Genomic DNA, 19,555 nt, shown 5'->3' on the forward strand with positions numbered 1-19,555 from the left:
GCGGGAGTTGCAATCCTAATATCAGATAAAATAGACTTCAAATTAAAATTCGTGAGAAGAGATAAAGAAGGTCGCTACATACTAATTAAAGGATCTCTCCTTCAGGAGGATATTACAATTCTAAATATCTATTCGCCAAACAATGGAGCACCCAAATTTATCAAAGAAACACTACTTTCCCTCAAATCCCATATAGATCCAAAGACATTAATTGTTGGGGATTTTAACACACCACTCTCCCCACTAGATAGATCAACTCGGCAAAAACTCAACAGAGAAACCGCAGATCTAAACAGCTGCATAGATCAACTAGACTTAACAGACATTTACCGAACATTTCACCCAGCAGCATCAGAATACACGTTCTTCTCAGCAGCACATGGAACGTTTTCTAAAATAGACCACATTTTAGGCCACAAAGCAAACTTGTCTAAATTCAGAAACATCGGCGTTATACCTTGCATTCTCTCTGACCACAAGGGAATAAAATTAGAACTCAACACCAAAAGCCACCAAAGAAAGTCCGGTATCACATGGAGGCTGAACAACACACTGCTGAATCAGGAGTGGGTCATGGAAGAGATTAGAAAGGAAATTCAAATGTTCATGCTATTCAACAAAAATGAACACACAAATTACCAGCTCCTCTGGGACACAGCAAAGGCAGTACTCAGAGGCAAGTTTATAGCTCTGAGCTCCTACATCAACAAATTGGAGAGATCGGAAACTAACAATTTAATGACACATCTAAACCTCCTTGAAAATGAGCAGCAAGATAAACCCCAATCCAATAGACGGAAAGAAATAATCAAAATTAAATCAGAATTAAATGAATTAGAATCCAAAAAAACTATAGAAAGAATCAACAAAACAAAGAGTTGGTTCTTCGAAAAACTTAACAAAATTGACAGACCCTTAGCAAACCTTATCAGAAAAAGGAGAGAACACACCCAAATTAATAAACTCAGAGATGAGAATGGAAACATCACTACGGAAACAACCAAAATTCAGAACATTATAAGGGAATACTTCTCAAAACTTTATGCTAATAAGTTTGAGAACTTGACAGAAATGGACCTTTTCCTAGCAAATATTGACATGCCAAAACTAAACCAAGACGAATTAAACCAGCTTAATAGGCCCATATCAAGCATTGAAATAGAAACAGCAATAAGAGACCTCCCAGCTAAGAAAAGTCCAGGACCAGATGGTTTTACAGCGGAATTTTACAAGGCCTTCAAAGCAGAGCTCACACCAATACTCCTCCAACTCTTCAATGAAATTGAAAGAGAAAGCTCACTACCGAACACATTCTATGAAGCCATCATAACCCTCATCCCAAAACCAGGCAGGGACTCATCAAAGAAAGAGAACTATAGACCCATTTCTTTGATGAACATTGATGCAAAACTTCTCAACAAAATTTTGGCCAATCGACTTCAACAATTCATCCAAAAAATCATACGCCATGATCAAACAGGATTCATTTCAGGAATGCAAAGCTGGTTCAATATACGCAAATCAATTAATATTATTCATCACATCAACAGGAGCAAGAATAAGAACCACATGGTTATCTCAATAGATGCAGAAAAAGCATTTGACAAGATCCAACACCCCTTTATGATGAAGGTTCTGGAAAAATTAGGAATCCATGGAACATTCCTCAATACAATAAAGGCTGTATATGACAAACCTACAGCCAGCATTATACTCAATGGTGAAAAACTAAAGCCATTTCCTCTTAACTCAGGAACAAGACAAGGATGCCCACTCTCTCCACTTCTCTTCAATCTAGTATTAGAATGCCTAGCTACAGCAATAAGACAAGATGCAGACATAAAGGGGATCCAAATAGGGAAAGAAGAAATAAAACTCTCCTTCTTTGCAGATGACATGATCTTGTATTTAAAGAATCCCATAGACTCCACTCCCAAATTACTCAAGCTGATTCAAAACTTTGGCAAAGTAGCAAGTTATAAAATTAACCCCCAAAAATCAATGGCTTTTCTATATGCCAACAATGAGAAAAGTGTGGCTGAAATTAGGAAAGCAACTCCATTTGTAATAGCCCCACAAAAAATAAAATACCTAGGAATTAACTTAACCAAAGAAGTGAAGGATCTCTATGATGAAAACTTTAAAATCTTGTAAAAGGAAATCAACACAGAACTTAAAAAATGGCAAAACCTCCCATGCTCCTGGACTGGCAAGATTAACATCGTGAAAATGGCAATACTTCCCAAGGCTATCTACAAATTCAACGCGATACCTATCAAAATTCCACCCTGATTCTTCAAGGAAATAGAAGAGGCAATCCAAAAATTCATATGGAACAATAAAAGACCCCGAATAGCAAAAACGCTCCTCAACGGAAAGAATACTGCTGGAGGAATATCAATACCAAATTTCAAACTCTACTATAAAGCCATAGTAATCAAAACAGCTTGGTATTGGCATAAGAACAGACCTCAGGACCAATGGAATAGAATTGAAAACCTAGAAATGAACCTACAGACCTATAGCCATCTAATCTTCGATAAGGAAGCTAAAACAATAGAATGGAAGAAAGACAGCCTCTTCAGTAAATGGTGCTGGCAAAATTGGTTAACTACATGTAGAAAACTAAAGCTAGATCCTTATATATCACCCTGCACCAGAATCAACTCCAAGTGGATCAAAGACCTCCAAGTCAAAGCAGACACTCTGAAAACATTACAGGATGGAATAGGAGAAACCCTAGGTCTCCTTGGCTCAGGCCGAAATTTTCTGAATAGAGACCCGGAAGCACAACAAATCAAAGAAAGGTTGGACAAATGGGATTGCATAAGATTGCAGAGCTTCTGCAGGGCAAATGACATAGCTGGCAAGATCAATAGAAAGCCCACCGATTGGGAGAAGATCTTTACTAGCCATACAACGGACAAGGGTCTCATATCTAAAATATACTTGGAACTCAAAAAATTAAACCACCCAACAACAAATCCTCAAAGAAACTACTGCCCAATAAGTAAGTTGGCGAAAGACTTAAAGAGAAGCTTCTCTGAAGAAGAAAGAAGGATGGCCAATAGACACATGAAGAAATGTTCAACATCCCTAGCCATAAAAGAAATGCAAATCAAAACAACATTGAGATATCACCTCACTCCAGTTAGAACAGCAAAAATCAAGAACTCTAACAACAACAGATGCTGGAGGGCATGTGGACAGAAAGGAACCTTACTTCATTGTTGGTGGGAATGTAAACTTGTCCAACCACTTTTGAAAGCAGTATGGAGGTTCCTCAAAAGACTTCACATAGATCTCCCCTATGATCCAGCAATCCCACTTTTGGGCATTTACCCAAATGTTTCCAAACAAGACCACACTAAAGCTACCAGCACAACTATGTTTATTGCAGCATTATTTACCATAGCTAAGATATGGAACCAACCCAGATGCCCCTCAGTAGATGAATGGATCAAGAAAATGTGGTATATATACACAATGGAATTCTATGCCTCCATCAGAAAGAATGACATTTCCCCATTTGTTAGGAAATGGAAAGGTTTGGAAAAAATTATATTAAGTGAAGTAAGCCAGGCCTAAAGAAGCATAGGTCCCATGGTTTCCCTTATTTGCAATATATAGTATAGGTATGAGTCAAGCGGAAAAGGTCAGATAATGTGATGTTAGGAAAATGAACCCTTAAATATGTATTTTAAAGTTTTCGTTTCTTTCATGCATGTGTTTCTAACACATTTATAAGATTATGTCTTTGTTGCTTTGTATGTCCCTCCCCCACAGTGTAACCCCCGCTTTCACTATATTTGATGTCAGTATAACATGTGGAGGAGATGGGGACAAACAAGTCGTTTAAGGATTCAGGTGGACCTGTTGCAACAATGAGAAGTACAAAATGTCATGTCAAAACCAGCTTTACAATGTCGGTGTGGGGGGGAGGAGGGTATAATTGGGTGGGGGGAGGGGGGAGGCTGGGAAGGGAGGTGAAGGGTAAACAAAGGAGGAGGCTGCAATGCTTGGTAAGAAATGTATGCATTATCCTGCCCATGTAATTGTAGCCCCTCTGTACAGTATGTTCTCAAATAAAATAAAATAAAATAAAATAAAATAAATAAAGATATTTCTTATTTACTGTATTTATCTACTGCTTGTTCTCCCCATTAGTTGTGGGGCTTGAACTTGGGGCCTGAGTTCCGTCCTTGAGCTTTTTCATGCAAGTCTATCACTACCATTTGAGCACAGCACCACCTCTGATTTTTAGTGGTTAATTGGAGATAAGAGCCTCACAAAATTTCCTTCCTGAGCTGGCTTCAAACCACGATCCTCACATGTGAGCTTTCTGAGTAGCTAGGATTATAAGCATTATCCCCCAGTGCCCAACTTTATCTACTTATTTTTATTAGTATATGCTATTTGTACACAGGTAATGATGTTGGATACATTTCTCATATATAGAATTCAGTGAATTCTTTTCTAAGTTTTTTTCAGAGCTTTTATCATAAATAAAGTTGAATTTGGTTAACGGCTTTTTATGTGTCAGTTGAAATGATCTTGTGATTTTTTTTGTGATAGTACTTATGTAATGTGATATATTTATTGATTTATGTATGCTGAGCTTTCCTTATATTGCTTTATATTGTTTATATTCCTTCTATTTCCTTATATTCCAAATTGTTCGTGGTGTATGATCTTTTTAATGTATTGTTGAATTGTTTGTATTTTAGTGAGTATTTTTCCAGAAATGTTCATCAGGAGATTGATTTATAATTCTCTCTTTTTTGATTGGGTCTCTGTCTAGATTGGGAAAAGTACAATATTGGCTTTATAAAATGAGTTCAGTAGTATTTTTTTTCTTTCCTATTTTATTGCAAAGCTTGATAACTATTGGGATTATTTCTTTTTAGAAGGTCTGATAGAGTTTGGCTTTTAATTCATACAGTCCTGAGCTTTACTTTGTTGGAATATTCTTTATTACATTTTTAATTTCATTCTTTATGTCAGATCTGCTTAAGTGACATATCCTCGATTGAATTTGGGTCGATAAATTATATTTGAAAATTTGTTAATTCTTTCTGGAGTTTCCAGTTTATCTAAACATAGATTTTTAAAGTTTTCCAACATGATCTTCTTTATTCTTTGGTGTTTGTGATATTTATTTATTTTATTGTTGTTATTTTATTGCTTGTCATGGAGCTTGAACTCATGGCCTGTGCACTGTCTCTGAGCTCTTTTGCTCAAAGCTAGTGGTTTACCAGATTGAACCTCAGTAACACTTCTGGTTTTCTGGTGGTTAATTGAAGATAAGAGTTTCAAGTACTTTCCTGCCTGGGATGGCTTTGAACCAAGGTCCTCAGATATCAGCTTCCTGAGTAGTTAGAATTACAGATGTGAGCCACCATCACCTGGTTTGTGTATATTTTAAATTATGATTTTATTAACTTCTTCCCTAATCTTTATTATTTATTCCTGTCCAATAATTCAAGATTTTGTTTGCTTTTGTTTTTCTAGAAGTTTGGTGTGTATGTTAGTCTTTGTATTTGGAAGTTTTATGTGGCTTTTATTTTTTTGATATAGAATCTGGGCACTTTTAATTACAACTGACATCATGTCCTTTGCTGTTTCCCCGAGATTCTAGTAGCTTGTGTTTTTTATTTTGATTAGATTCCAGAACCTTTTAGATTTTTTCTTTTATTTCTTTATTGATCCATTTGTCATTCACAATGTGTTTACTCAATCTTCAAGTGTTTAAATATTTGTAGTATCTTTTACCAAACTGAGTTTTTTAATTGCTTGTCATCTAATAGAATGCAGGGGATTTTTAATTTTTTCTGCATTTGCTAAGATTTCTTTATGAAATAAAATGTTATGTATTTTAGAGAATGTTCAGTAGACTGCAGAAAAGCACGTGTATATCTCAGCTGCTGTATGAAATACTTTATTGATGTTCCTTAAGTCCATTTTATCTGTTTTTGTTTAGTTCTGAGTTTTCTTTGTTGATTTTTTTTTTTTGCTTGACTTACCTATCTATTGGTGAAAGCAAGGTATTGAAACTTCTCACTAATGTATTTTTGTTGGGACAAGGTCACTGTCTATGTAATTCAGGTTGCTTAAAAGGTTCTATGTAGCCCATGCTAGCCTAGAACTGTTACACATCATGCCTTAGCCTCCTAAGTGCTATGATTAAACTACCATTTATTCATTTAATTTGCATTGATATGTATTTATTAATTACCTGGCAGATTTCTGATATTGTTTGAAGTGTGGGAATAGTAAAATTTAAGTCTCTGCTATCCAAACTGACCTAATGACTAGATGATGACATTTTTGCAATTCTATCCTAAAACTTGTTTTTCTAATTTTTCAGTGACTCACGGGTGACCAAAAAATAAAGTCAAGTAGTAAAGATAAATTCTTCTTACAAATGTTTGGAGTAGTGTTCCCAAATAAGGCAATGTAATGGCTCAAAATAAAAAAAAGAAAACAGAATTAATCACCAGAAAGCTACAAGTAGCTGTGGGGAGGTAGAGAGGAGGGGAGAGGAGGGAGAGGGAGAGGGAGATCCAGAAATGGAGTTATAGAACTGGCCTTTGAGAGGTTAACAGTCCTCTGAGATTTGGATCATGTCCACAAGGGGGCGCATCTTCCAAACACACACCAACTTCCTGCTGTCATCCTCAGCTCACATTAATCTTTCCCTATGTCTTCACCTTTCCTTAGAACAAGAGGTCAAGATTCACAGACTGCAGAAGCTCTGAAAATGAGCTGCTCCCCAGGACCAGTGATTACACTGCTCTTATTGTTTGGTGAGTGATATGGCACACAAAAAAATGATTCTTCTGTTCATGATGCTGAGGGAATCTTTAACCATGGTTTCTCTAAGAAACAGGAGGGTCATAATGGAGCATATCAAGGTAATTCTCGCTGAATTCTCATATTTTGTTTTCAGGAGGAAGCAATGGAGACTCGGTGACCCAGACACAAGGTCAAGTGGCGGTGTTAGAAGGGGCTTCCCTGACTGTGAACTGTTCCTATGAAACCAAACAGTACCCCACCCTATTCTGGTATGTCCAATACCCTGGAGAAGGTCTGCAGCTTCTTATTAAAGTCGCCAAGGCCAATGAGATGGGAAGCCATAAAGGATTTGAAGCCACGTATGATAAAGAAAACACCTCATTCCACTTGAAGAAAGCCAAGGTACTAATGTCAGACTCGGCTGTGTACTACTGTGCTCTGAGAGACACAGTGGCAGAAACCACAGGGGGAGCTGAGCACAAACAGTGACAACAGCCTGGCTTCTGAGCCCCTGCTGTGATAGCTCTGCTTCAGGGAGAGGAACCAGACTACAACTGTTGCCATCAACACATCCAGCACTAGAATCACAATAGGAGAACATGGAAAAGACATGCCTCACAGAGCTTTCACAGTGAGAAGGAAAAACAGTCTGTACTGTAGTTCCAAGAATGAGTGTGAAACTTTTAATTTTAGAATTACAAAACTCAGAGATGAATGAAATGTTCTATATATTCAAGTTTTGTTTTGGTTTTTGTTTTTTAATTCTTATGCTCTGTGGTAACGGATTGAATTCAGGGCTTTATACTTGCTAAGCAAGTCTAGCATTTGAATCTTATGCTGCAGTCTTCTTGCTTTTAGATTGTTTTTCAGATAAAGTCTTGAACTTTTTCCAAGGCCATGATCCTACTCCCTATACCTTCCAACTTTCTGGGATTATGGCATGTATACCCACACCTGGCTTGTGTATGTTCATCCTCTGATATCATTCTATCACCCTGAAATTGGCTAAGGTCACAAAGTTTTGTGTTTAGATGCACAGCTGAAAATGTAAATATTAATGTCTTCCTCATAAGTTGATGATCTAAAGAAGGTTATTCCAGAAGGACAAATCATAAAGCTGAGTTTATCTCAATACATAACATGTTCTTAACAAAAGAAATTGAATTTCTATCCTGGTAGCTTGGAGGTAGTGATCCTAGTGAAGCATGGCTTTCCTAATATCTGCCAAGCCAAAATGGGGACGAGATGACCATGGCTACAAGACAGAATGGATGGCAAAAAAAGAATATACACTTGTCTTGGATTGTCTATTTTAGGCATTACCTATTTATCAGGTTTTCTTTGGCCATGTAGTACATTTTTCCTTGTGAGAAGTATTCATGGCACAAAAAGTAAAAGAGAAGGGAAATATATACTCATTCACTGTCTCACAGTCTGTAGGGAAATGCCTTAGTGACCTATATCTATGTTTCTCTATCATCTATCATCTATTTATCAATCTATCATGCATCTATCTATCTCTCTATCTATCTTCATTGGCTATAACAAAGTTGGACCATTTCCATTGTTTGGTTATTGTAGCAAGTGCAACAATGGACATAGGTATGCAGGTGTCTTACATTCTGACTTATATTCTACTGTATAAATGTTTGAGGAATATGTCTGCGTCATACAATAATTCTATTTGCTTATAGTTTTTGTTAAAATTTCATACTGATTTTGATAGGGGTTTCAAAGGTTTAGGGTTCCTTTTTATTCATATCCTCAGCATTTTTGCTTGTATACTTATTATTGGTCATTCATATTCTGTGTGTGTGTGTGTGTCTGTGTGTGTGTCTGTGTGTGTGTCTGTGTCTGTGTGTGTCTGTGTGTGTCTGTGTGCTGGTACTGGCCCTTGAACGCAAGGGTAGCAACTACCACTTGAAGCACAGTTCGGCTTCAGGCTGTTTAGTTTTGTGGTGGTTAATTGAAGAAAAGTGTCTCAGGAATTTTGCACTTGGTTGACTTTGAACTGTAAATACACATCTCAGATTTCCAACTAGCTAGAATTACAAGTGTTAAACCCAGGCTCTCAATATTGATCTGGTTTGCGTTTATTTTATGGCTGGGAATGTTGAACGGTTCTTCATATATTTGTTGGCAATTTTACCTTTTTTGTTCATCACCTTTGACTGTTAATTAATTGGGTTGTTGATTTTTTTGACAGCTTAATTTTTTAAAGCTCTCTCTCTCTCTCTATTTTAATCAGACGTATAGCTCTCCTCACATATTCTGCTTCACCTTTCCACCAAGAATGAGGAATCAGTTGCTGCAATTCCCAGACTTTCAAATATTGGGAGAAGATGCATCTTGGAGGGGTGTTTGGCATTGCTGAAAAGATTACAAGTTTGATCCTCACATCCTCAACCACTCTGATGACAGCTATTCCTATGAACCAAACATGATCAAAAGTAAAGGCTTACTCTCTGGAATGGTCTCTGATTTGGGGGACAGTCTGTAAATCAGAGGGTGCCATGAGCTAAAAGTTGAAAGTAGATTCTTGCAAGAATTTTTTTTTTTTTTGCTGGTCATGGGCCCGAACTCTGGGTCTGGGCACTGTCCCTCAGTTCTTCAGCTCAAGACTAGTGCTCTACCACTGGAGCCACAGCGCCACTTCCGGCTTTTTCTGTTTATGTGGTGCTGAGGAATTGAACCCAGGGCCTCATGCTTGCAAGGCATGCACTCTACACTGAGCTACCTTCCCAGCCCCTCTTGCAAGAATTTTACACTCATCTTTTAGTTGGCTATGACTAAGTGAGTGCATATTCTTTTCTTCAAAAACTTGTAACAAAGCAGCCCTTCCTTAGTCTAGCAAACTCATAAACTTCGAGTAGCAGCCAGGCACCAGTATAACAACTATAAAAGCATGTTTGAAAAAAGTACAAATAAAATAAATCCATATATGTTGTAATATGGTTCAAAACCCTTTTTCATATTGGTGGTTTAAGTGGCTAAAACATAAATATAATAATTACTACTAATCTATATACATACATGATTTATATGTATATATACAAACTTTTTTGAGATCATTTCTCACTACATAGCCCCATGTGACCTCAAAGCCATGACCCTCCTGATCTTTTCCTGCCAAATTCTGTGATTATAAGCATTAGCTGCAACTCTGAGTTCAGGGTACACATTTTCTAATCAACTCAACCCTGATAGTTTTTCTCAAAAACTATCTGGGTATTTTTTATTTACAATATAAGTTACTTTTAAATTTTATAAAATAACTATGAATAAATGTGAAATTGAGTCATTTGTTATTGAACGTTCTCTTGAAATTGTAACACTTAAACAATCACAAACAAGGCCACACTGAAGCTCACAGCACATCCATGTTCATGGCAGCATTGTTTACCATAGCTAAGATATGGAAACAACCTAGATGCCCCCTCAGTACATGAGTATACTAAGAAAATATGGGGTATATATACATATACAATGGAATTCTATGCTTCTATCAGAAAGAATGACATTGCCACATTCATAAAGAAATGGAAAGCCTTGGAAAAACTCACATTAAGTGAAGTAAGACAGACCCAAAGAAACATAGGTCCCAAGGTTTCCCTAATTTGTAATAATTAATATATGTCTACGTTAGTTCTAACAGAATATCACACAATAGCTCAATGGCCATGTACACTTGACCATATAAAATGATGCTAACTGAAATAAACTCCAAGATATGGAAACAAGAGGGTTTTGTTGTTGTTGTTGTTATTGTTTTGGTCAGTCGTGGGGCCTGAACTCTGGGCTTGAGCATTGTCCCTCAGCTTTTCAGTTCAAGGCTAGCGCTCTACCACTTGAGCCACAGCACCACTTCTGGCTTTTTCTGCTTATGTAGTGCTGAGGAATCGAACCCAGGGCCTCATGCATGCAAGGCTAGCACTCTACCACTGAGCCACCTTCCCAGCCCTGTTGTTTTTAATGTGAACTTATTTTTTTTTACTTTTTTTTCCCCTTTGGATTATCCCCTGTCATCACTGTTTTTTATTTTGGTAGCCAGAGTCTTGTATATATGTTAATCTGATTTGGGAAGTGAAGAGGAATAATAAAATGGTGAGACTAAGGATAAAGGAAGAACCAATACAACAGCTATACTCAAAAGAAACTATGGTGGAAATGAACCTTACAACTTGGGGGTGCGGAGCTGGGAGTGAGAGAAAGTGGGAGAAAAAATATGAAGGGGGTAACAATGTTTAACAAGAAATGTACTTATTACTTATGCAACTGAAACCCCTCTGTACATCACCTTTACAACAAAATTAAATTAAATTTTAAAAACAAGAAAAAATATTTAAAAATGAGCTAATGCTTTTAGCTACTTGTTTATCTGCTAAGATCAAATTCTAAAAGAGTATTTTCAGCTATTTTCTTTTTTGTGGTCACTAAAATGAGTATTTTAGTCCCTCAATTTAACAACTTTTCCAAAATTAACCCTTACACCTCCCAAGGTCCATCAGGGAGTTGTCCTTATGATTCTTCTAAATGTTTTACCAAATTTAAATTGTGTATAGTCACAGCTCTTCTGATTTCATTCCATGATTGAACAGAGCACATATACATTTACACGTAAGTTTGTCACATTAAAAGTAGATGCCAACAAAAGACAATTTTCACAAGTTGCATATTATTACACACAGAGAGAGAAAGAAAATAGGGACAAATTGCTTTCCATATGTAAAAGAAAGAAACTGACCCTACCTTCTGCCATACATAAAATCAAATATAAATGGACAATAAATTAAATATGTGCTAGCAATATTATAAAAATAAATATAAAATATAAAAGCCTTCATAATACTGATTTGGGTAAATCCTTAGACATGATACTGAACTGCCAGGCAACAAAATGAAAATGGATAAATTTGTCTTCATCACAAATATAGATGTTTCAGCTTCATGCTACTTCAAAAGTAAAAAGAAATCCTCAAACTGAGAGAAATATTTTTAAATCATATATCTGATAAAGCACTTCCAATGAATATATGAAAATAGTTTTTACAACTTAGTGAAAAAAATTAAAACACCCTTTGATACAAATCATATATACGAAGAAATTGAATGATATGAGATTAAGACCGGCTCGGTTGAGAGGTAGGTACCAGAAGGAGGGATGAAGCATGGAGTAGCATGGAAAGGCTAAGAATGAGTGTTGTTAAATTAGCTCAAATTCATGCATGAAAATAGAATAATTGAATCTGTTTAAACTATTTTTTTGTCAGTCGTGAATCTTGATCTTTGGACCTGGGCACTCTTCAGTTCAAGGCTAGAGCTCTACCACTTAAGCCATAGCACTTTTTCCGGCTTCTTCTGTTTATGTGGTGCTAAGGAATTGAACCCAGGGCCTCATGCTTGCGAGGCAAGCACTCGACCACTGAGCCACCTTCCCAGCCCCTGTGTAAACTAATTTAAGACACAAATACACAAAGGAGAATGAAGGATGAGGTAAGCTTGATTGGGATATATGTATATATGGAAATGAAACAATGAAATCCTGTTGTACAGTTAATATATGGTAACATAGGTATTAAAAACAAATGAAAATGAGTGTAATATGAAAAAGACAATGTATATTTTTAGAAATGAGAAGAAAGTTAAATAGGCATTACTCCAAAGATGATGTACAAGTGACTAATGACTGCAAAGATAGTCAATATCACTAGTGTTTATGGAAATGCAAATAAAAAAACTATTCTAGGATGTTACTTTGCCCCATTAACATAGGCAACATAAGACACAGGGAATGTAACACGTGTTGGCAGAGCTGTGCAGAAACTGAGGTCCTCCTGCATTGATGATAGGAAACATGATACAGCTGCTTTGGAAAACAGCAGTAGTAATGAGTAATGAAAACATATATTGATAAAGATAAGTTGTACATAAATGCTTGGTCTTGGAAAGGCAAAGACTTACAAGTAACACAATGTCTATCAATTGATGATTAGAACAATAAAATACAATGTTACACACAGGGTAATATTATGTACCAAATGGAATGCCATATGTACACATGATATGGATGAATTCCAAAACTATACAAAATTAAGAGGAAGCCACACACAAAAGTCTACACAATATGTGACTGTATTTGTATTCAGGTCTTTTGTTTTTCTTTATTTTATTATTTGTGTTTTATATGATTATGTGACTTTCTGGACAATAAGAACTTATATTAAGAAATAAAGCCTGGTGCCAGTGACTCATACCTATAATCCTAGCTACTCAAGAGATTCAGATCTAGAACACTGGCTAGAAACCAGCTTGTGCAGACAAATCTCAGATATTCTTATCTCAGATTAACCAGCAAAAAGCCAGAAGTAGAGGTGTGGGCCAAGTAGTAGAGTACTCACTTTGAGTGAAAAAAAAAAGCAAGAGTGACAGGCTCTGATTTGAAATTCTAGTACTGGTAAATACATAACACACACACACACACACACACACTCACACACACACACACACACACACACACACACACACACACACACAAAACACACACAAACTAAGATATTGAAAATATCCTGGCTATTTTTGTTTTCTCAGTTGTGGGGCTTGAACTCCGGGCCTGGGAGCTGTCCCTGTTGCTCTTCATCTCAAAGCTAGCACTCTACAACTTGAGCCACAGTGCCACTTCCAGTTTTCTGGTAGTTTGTTGGAGATAAGAGTCTCATGGGCTTTCCTGCCAGGGCTGGCTTTGAACAGTGATCCTTGATCTCAGCCTCTTGAGTAGCTAGGATTACAGGCATGAGCCACTGGCACCTGGCTTAATTCTGGTTATTTTATCAATGAAATGAATAATTCCCACTCTTCATATAACTCTGATCTTACCACAGATCCCATCATGCAGGAGCTGCTATTTTACCATTAAGGCAGAACAGCTGTGGGCTGAGTTCCAGTATGTGCTAATTTGAGACAGTATTTTCAGAAATCTGTTTAATATAGTAGCTGCCTCAGCAGCTCATCCTAATCTTAACCTAAATGGATTGAAACTGTTATACCATGTCATCTTTGACAATAGCAAAAGTTCATTTTCTGAAAGCTTTTAATATGGTCTGCTTATTTCTCATCTTCTTGACATAAAACCCACCATGTCTCACAACTGCTAACCAGGACAAAGTCTAATGGTCAACCCTAGGATCTTGTGCACTAGTTCCCTTCTGTGAGTGTGTTTATTCTTCCTATTTATGCATGTGTTTTCTTTTAACTAGCCAATCTAAGGCCTAATATATGAGGGAGAGCCTGAGGGACAATGACCATAAACCTCTGTTGCCTGTTGTCACCCTCTCTGTACATTACCCTCTTTAAGATCTGTAACTAATTGGTACCATTTGTTTTGTAACAAATTTCATATGTTCCATGCACTTTGTTTTGAATTTCTCATTGTGTCTCATCTTGAAAACCTATCAGAGAATCCATGATTTATGATTATTCTAAGGGGAGAAACCTTAAGACCAAATCAGAAAGAATCTATGTCAATAAAAAAAAAATCACAACAAAAACTATGAAGGCTTTGTTTTGTTAGATTCAGCATAAACCCTGAGTCAGAGACTATCCTGTGAAATGTTTTCCATATTATCAAATATATATTTAGTAGATATATATTGAACTAATTCAGAGTTACTAACAAACACATCTCTATATTCATCAATAGGAGAAAGTGCTGTACAAGTTCAAGATGCCCATAATAAGGAAGCAGCAGACTCTAGCAGGCCTAATCTGATAGAGCCACACAATTACTATTGAGTTTATGAAGCATGTTAACCAAAATGTATAAACAAGTAGTACCATTTTCTATCAAACAACAACTACAAGTGTATACATGTGAGCACATTTATCATTTGAGTATAAAATTGTAAATCCATAGCAAAGCTCTGCAAGCATCACCTCCAAATGAGAAGATGCAGCAAGAGAGTCAGGATAATGTTTGAGGAAAAAGCTAGGATGGTAGGAAAACCAATGGGTACTTTAGACTATATCATTCTTTTTACTTTTGTACCGGCATTGGGGCTTGAACTCAGAGCCTGCACACTGCCCCTTAGCTTGGCAGTAACAGTCTCATAGTCTTTTCTGCTTGGGCTGGCTTCAAACTGTTCCTCAGATTTCAGCCTTGATGAGTGGTTAGTGTTAGAGATGTGAGCCATAACTTTTAACAACTCATATGCTCTTACAGTTTCCTAATATTAAAACTAAAGTAGTCATAATAGCTACCCTAAATATTTACCCATTTTATCTCTACCCCTGGTCTCTGAAAGTCTAGAGCATTCAGTCTACTTTTTTCTCACAGTCCTTTTTTCTATTGTGCGTATATATGTGTATTGTGTCCTTTCCATTAGAGTTAAGGAGATTCAATACACCAGTTTCTTCTTCTTTTTTATATATTTCTCTTGCTCTTATCAAACTTCAATAAACATTTATAGGTTATCTTAACAACATGACAGAAATCCAATAAACACCAAAAACTGAAAATTATCAAATTGTTTTTCAAATTAACTTTCTGTGGAATGCCTTATTAAAACTGTTCGTTTTAATCTCAACTATATCTGTACTGTGATTTTGATTTGTATCTTTATTTCCTCATTAAAAATTGAGAATAAAGCCTGGCGCCCGTGGCTCACACCTGTAATCCTATCTACTGAGGAGGCTGAGATCTGAGGATCACGGTTCAAAGTCAGCCAGGGCAGAAAACTACATGAGATTCTTATCTCCAATTAACTACTAGAAAATCAAAAGTGGTGCTGTGGCTCAAGTGGTAGAGTGTTCGCCTTGAGCTGAAGAGCACAGGGACAGCACCCAAGCCCAGATTTCAAGCCCCACAATCAACAACAACAACAAAATATTGAGAATGACACTTATCAATTGTGGTGTAAAGCCAGGGAAGGAAAGTCTCTGAGACTTTTATCTCCAGTTAACCAGAAAAAGAAGCCAAAAGTGGAACTGTGATGTAATAAATAAAGTGCTAGCCTTAACCAAAAATATTCAGGCACAGTGGCCAGATCCTGAGGGCAAGCCCCAATACTACACAGACAAACAAAAAACAATATAGGGAATACAGAGGGGAAGTTGAGTTTTGTGGCTGTTGTGAGAAGTTATGGCTTCTGTCCACTAGGGGGCCCTCCAAATTTTGAAGAAATGACCAGAACCTTCCTGATGGTCCAGAAACCAGAAAGTATATAAATCAGTCAAGTCACAAAAGACAAAGGTCATCTCAGGTATCCACTCTGGCATCGTGTATAAAGCCTCAGATAGTTGGGACAGAGTATGTACAGCCGTGTGAGGAAGAATCCCTGATCAGTGACTTCATTAACTTTGGGAAGGATCTGTGGAGTATTAACTTTTCCTTTCTCATACATTTTCCCACAAACTTGTAACATAAACTTGAGGAGAAAATTCTTGTAATTCTCCTGTGTAGGAAGCATTGCTTGAAAATCTGACCAGCCCTCACCGCAGCTCTGCAGGAGAGCATCTTTCAAGCAGTGAGGCTGGCTTGCTGTTAGAGAGCTCAGAGGTGACTGGATCTGGTGAGCAGGAGGAACCTGCTGCCTGTGGGAAGAAGTGTGTGTGGGCTGACGACTTGGCTGCCTCCGGAGCTGGGGAGAAGTCACCCCAACGAATTCCAGGAGCCATGGGGAACAGGCTGGGGGCTGCTCTGGGACTTCTGTGGGTACAGATTTGCTGTGAGTTGGGGCCATCACAAGCGGGGTCAGGGAGCTCCAGAGCTGACAGGGAGGAATGCGGGACAGCTACCACAAAGCTCCTGTGTGTCCTCCTCATCCTGGACATTTCCCGGGGTGTTCTCAAATGGGGAAGCTGCCTCAGTGATTTCCCTGTGACACATCTGTGCCTGCTGTTCTCTTTCCACCAGGGTTGAGAGGGCTGCAGGTGGAGCAGAGCCCTTCAGTCCAGAGACTCCAGGATGGAGCCAGCTCGACCCTGAGGTGCAATTTCTCTACCACGGTGTCCAATGTGCAGTGGTTTCGACAGAATCCTGGCGGAGGCCTCCTCAGCCTGTTCTTCATGACTCCAGGGACAAAGCAGAAGGGAAGGCTGCAGTCAACACTGGATTCTAAGGAACGCTACAGCAGCCTGCACATCTCTGCCTGCCAGCTGGAAGACTCGGGCACCTACCTGTGTGCAGCAGAGGCACAGTGCTCCCAGACACCCTGCAGCCTGGCCCAAAGTGCAGCTGGGCTGCAGCCCCAGCCTCTGCCTCAGGGAGGGTGCACAGCAGCATTCCCCAGCTGTGGGTTCCTGATTCACCTCGAGTCGCTGTCAGCTCTTCTGATCTGAGGACTGTCATTCATTTGATTTGTTCCATTTACCATCCGGGAATTCTTTTATAAGAAAAGTCCCTCGTGGAACCAGTGACTGAAAGTAATGGGAACACAAGTCTCCTGACAGACTTCATCAATTACACAGGAATTACTGTTATGGAACACATGTTTTAAAAATAGATCATTGTTTTGATCGGTCATGGTTCATGTACTGGGGTTGCAGCCCCAGAGCCATCCTCAAGTGAAATATCCCAGTTTCCTGGAGATAGTGGGACTTGAACCCACAACCAATGAAGGGAGTCACCAACACTCAGTCAATTGGGCTAGGAACCTTTATTAGCCCTGGTGGTATATGACCTACGTTATACCAAGACAGTGAAAACCTGCAACCAAGCTCTCCTGTGACAGGTCTTTAAAGGGACAAGCAGGTCACACACAGGTGACAGTGTACCTGATAGCAAGCAGGTTTACAGAAACAAAACTAGGAGTTAGTGATCACAAATAACAATTACAATTTCAGTAAACAAAGCAATAAGTTATAAAGGCAAGTTACACTTCCAGGCTCCCCCTTTGTTTCGTTCCCAACATTGATTTAGCTGACATTTACCAAAACACATTCCAAACTTCTTATCACATCCAAAATCAAACTACCTTCAAGGTTTCCTGTCTCTTTCTGAGTTTCACTATTATTTAAATACCTACACTTAGCATATCTAATTCCCTAATTTTCTCTGAGTCTCTACTTCTGAGAAGTTCCTTTAATAATTAACCTGGAGTTTCTCTGTAAGAGGCCTGCTTTTAATGCTTTTCCTATCCCTACTGTATGTGGTGGCGGTTCAAAGGGGACAATGATTGATGATATTAATTGGGGTACGCTTGAGAGCTTGCAGGCTCATAGGCTACTAAGCTCTGGGGTCATGCACTCTTCCTCTCCCAAGGGAGAAGGGCTCAGGAGAGAGGGTAAGTTCCCTGCAGCAAGAAGGACTGTGGCCAGACAGCAGGAAGGATTTCCTGCCAGTAAACAGTAGCTCAGATGCAGTAATTTTGGTGGGTGGGAGTGTCACCTCATCAGGGTAGGTGCACAGCAGCATTCACTCATGTGTAGCGTTCCTGCATCACCTCAAATCCTTGTCACCTCCAGATGTCATATCATTTAGGACTTTCATTTCACTTGCTTTCTTCTTTTCCCCCAGAAATCCTTTTGCAGAAAAATGTTCTCATCTGGAAGATGTGAACAATTGATAAAGATGTCAGATCCCAATATACTGGGAAAACATGTCCCCTAGCAAAACCGTGAAATTATTGTACACATATATTACTAAGAAGGAATAGACTTGAAAAATACACACTGGTTAATGAAAGACCTAGTCCCCTAGGATACCTTCGTCAACGGGAGGGCACCCCAGAAACTCAGACTCCAGGCCAGGAGATGCAACAAGCAAGAGGAGTTTATTCAGCATTTGTGCAAATGGTCTCTCTGCCTCAGCAAGGGAGAGAGCCCGGAGGAACGGTTACAGGCATTCTTAAAGGCAAAAACCACAAGATTAACATATAACACCAGGTGTCCCAGGATTGGCCTATTTAAAAGTCACTATACACCAACTCAAGCCTTGAAAGAAAGCAGTAGGGGCCATTCTATAGGTCATAGGAACCTGACCTGACCTGCTCACTTACACCCATGGGAAAGTTGCCATTCTCAGGCAGAGGAAGATTCACCCCCAGAGGAATGACTTTCTTCACTGGGTAAAAGAGGCAGAGGCTGCCCCTCCCCACTGCAGCACAAGCTGCTGATCCAGCAGTAGGAGGGATAAAAGAAAAACAATTGATGGGGCTGGGAAGGTGGCTCAGTGGTAGAGCGAGCACTTGCCTTGCATGCAAGAGGCCCTGGTTTGATTCCTCAGCACCACATAAGCAAAAAGAAAAAAAGCCAGAATTGGCACTGTGGCTCAAGTGGTAGAGTGCTAGCCTTGAGCTGAAGAGCTGAGGGAAGTGCCCAAGCCCAGAGTTCAGGCCCCACAACCGGACCCCGCCCCCCAAAATAAAGGAAAAAAAAGAAAAACAATTGAAACTCAGTAAACATAAATCCTGAGAATGTCTCTAGGCTGGGTTCTGTGACTGTCTCAGGAGCTAGCCCCTCAGGGAAAAGCTACTGTTTGCTGAAAGGCCTCAACCCTACACAGAACCTAGCCTCATCACAGCATCTCCAAACTAGAGAAAATAGTCATCTACCTCCCACGGAACTAGCCTGGGAGGTGGATCACAAAGTACTGGGTAAGGCAGAGCTTTCTGCCTGCTCAAACAAACTGACTTAAGAAACCAATCAAGCCACAGGAAAACAAAACACTATAAGCAAACCAGAGATGCCAACAAGAGACTGATTATGGACACAGGAGAGGTACAAGATCCTCCCCGCCACAAAAAAAATCAAAGAACTCTTTTTTCTA

The 19,555-nt window shown here is 38.7% G+C and overlaps 2 gene segments (V, D, J or C); both read left to right on the forward strand.

The window, feature by feature from the left end:
- Positions 1 to 6,724: 6,724 nt before the first annotated feature.
- On the forward strand, positions 6,725 to 7,317 carry LOC138840815 (T cell receptor alpha variable 9-1-like). The segment is given in 2 exon segments: positions 6,725 to 6,806; positions 6,950 to 7,317. Coding segments are annotated over 2 exon segments (381 nt in total).
- Positions 7,318 to 16,462: 9,145 nt separating this feature from the next.
- LOC138819845 (T cell receptor alpha variable 22-like) lies at positions 16,463 to 17,127 on the forward strand. The segment is given in 2 exon segments: positions 16,463 to 16,514; positions 16,703 to 17,127. Coding segments are annotated over 2 exon segments (477 nt in total).
- Positions 17,128 to 19,555: the final 2,428 nt, after the last annotated feature.

The sequence above is a fragment of the Dipodomys merriami genome, unplaced genomic scaffold (genome assembly GCF_024711535.1).
Source record: "Dipodomys merriami isolate MVZ:Mamm:240054 unplaced genomic scaffold, mDipMer1.0.p SCAF_1, whole genome shotgun sequence".
Lineage (NCBI taxonomy): Eukaryota > Metazoa > Chordata > Mammalia > Rodentia > Heteromyidae > Dipodomys > Dipodomys merriami.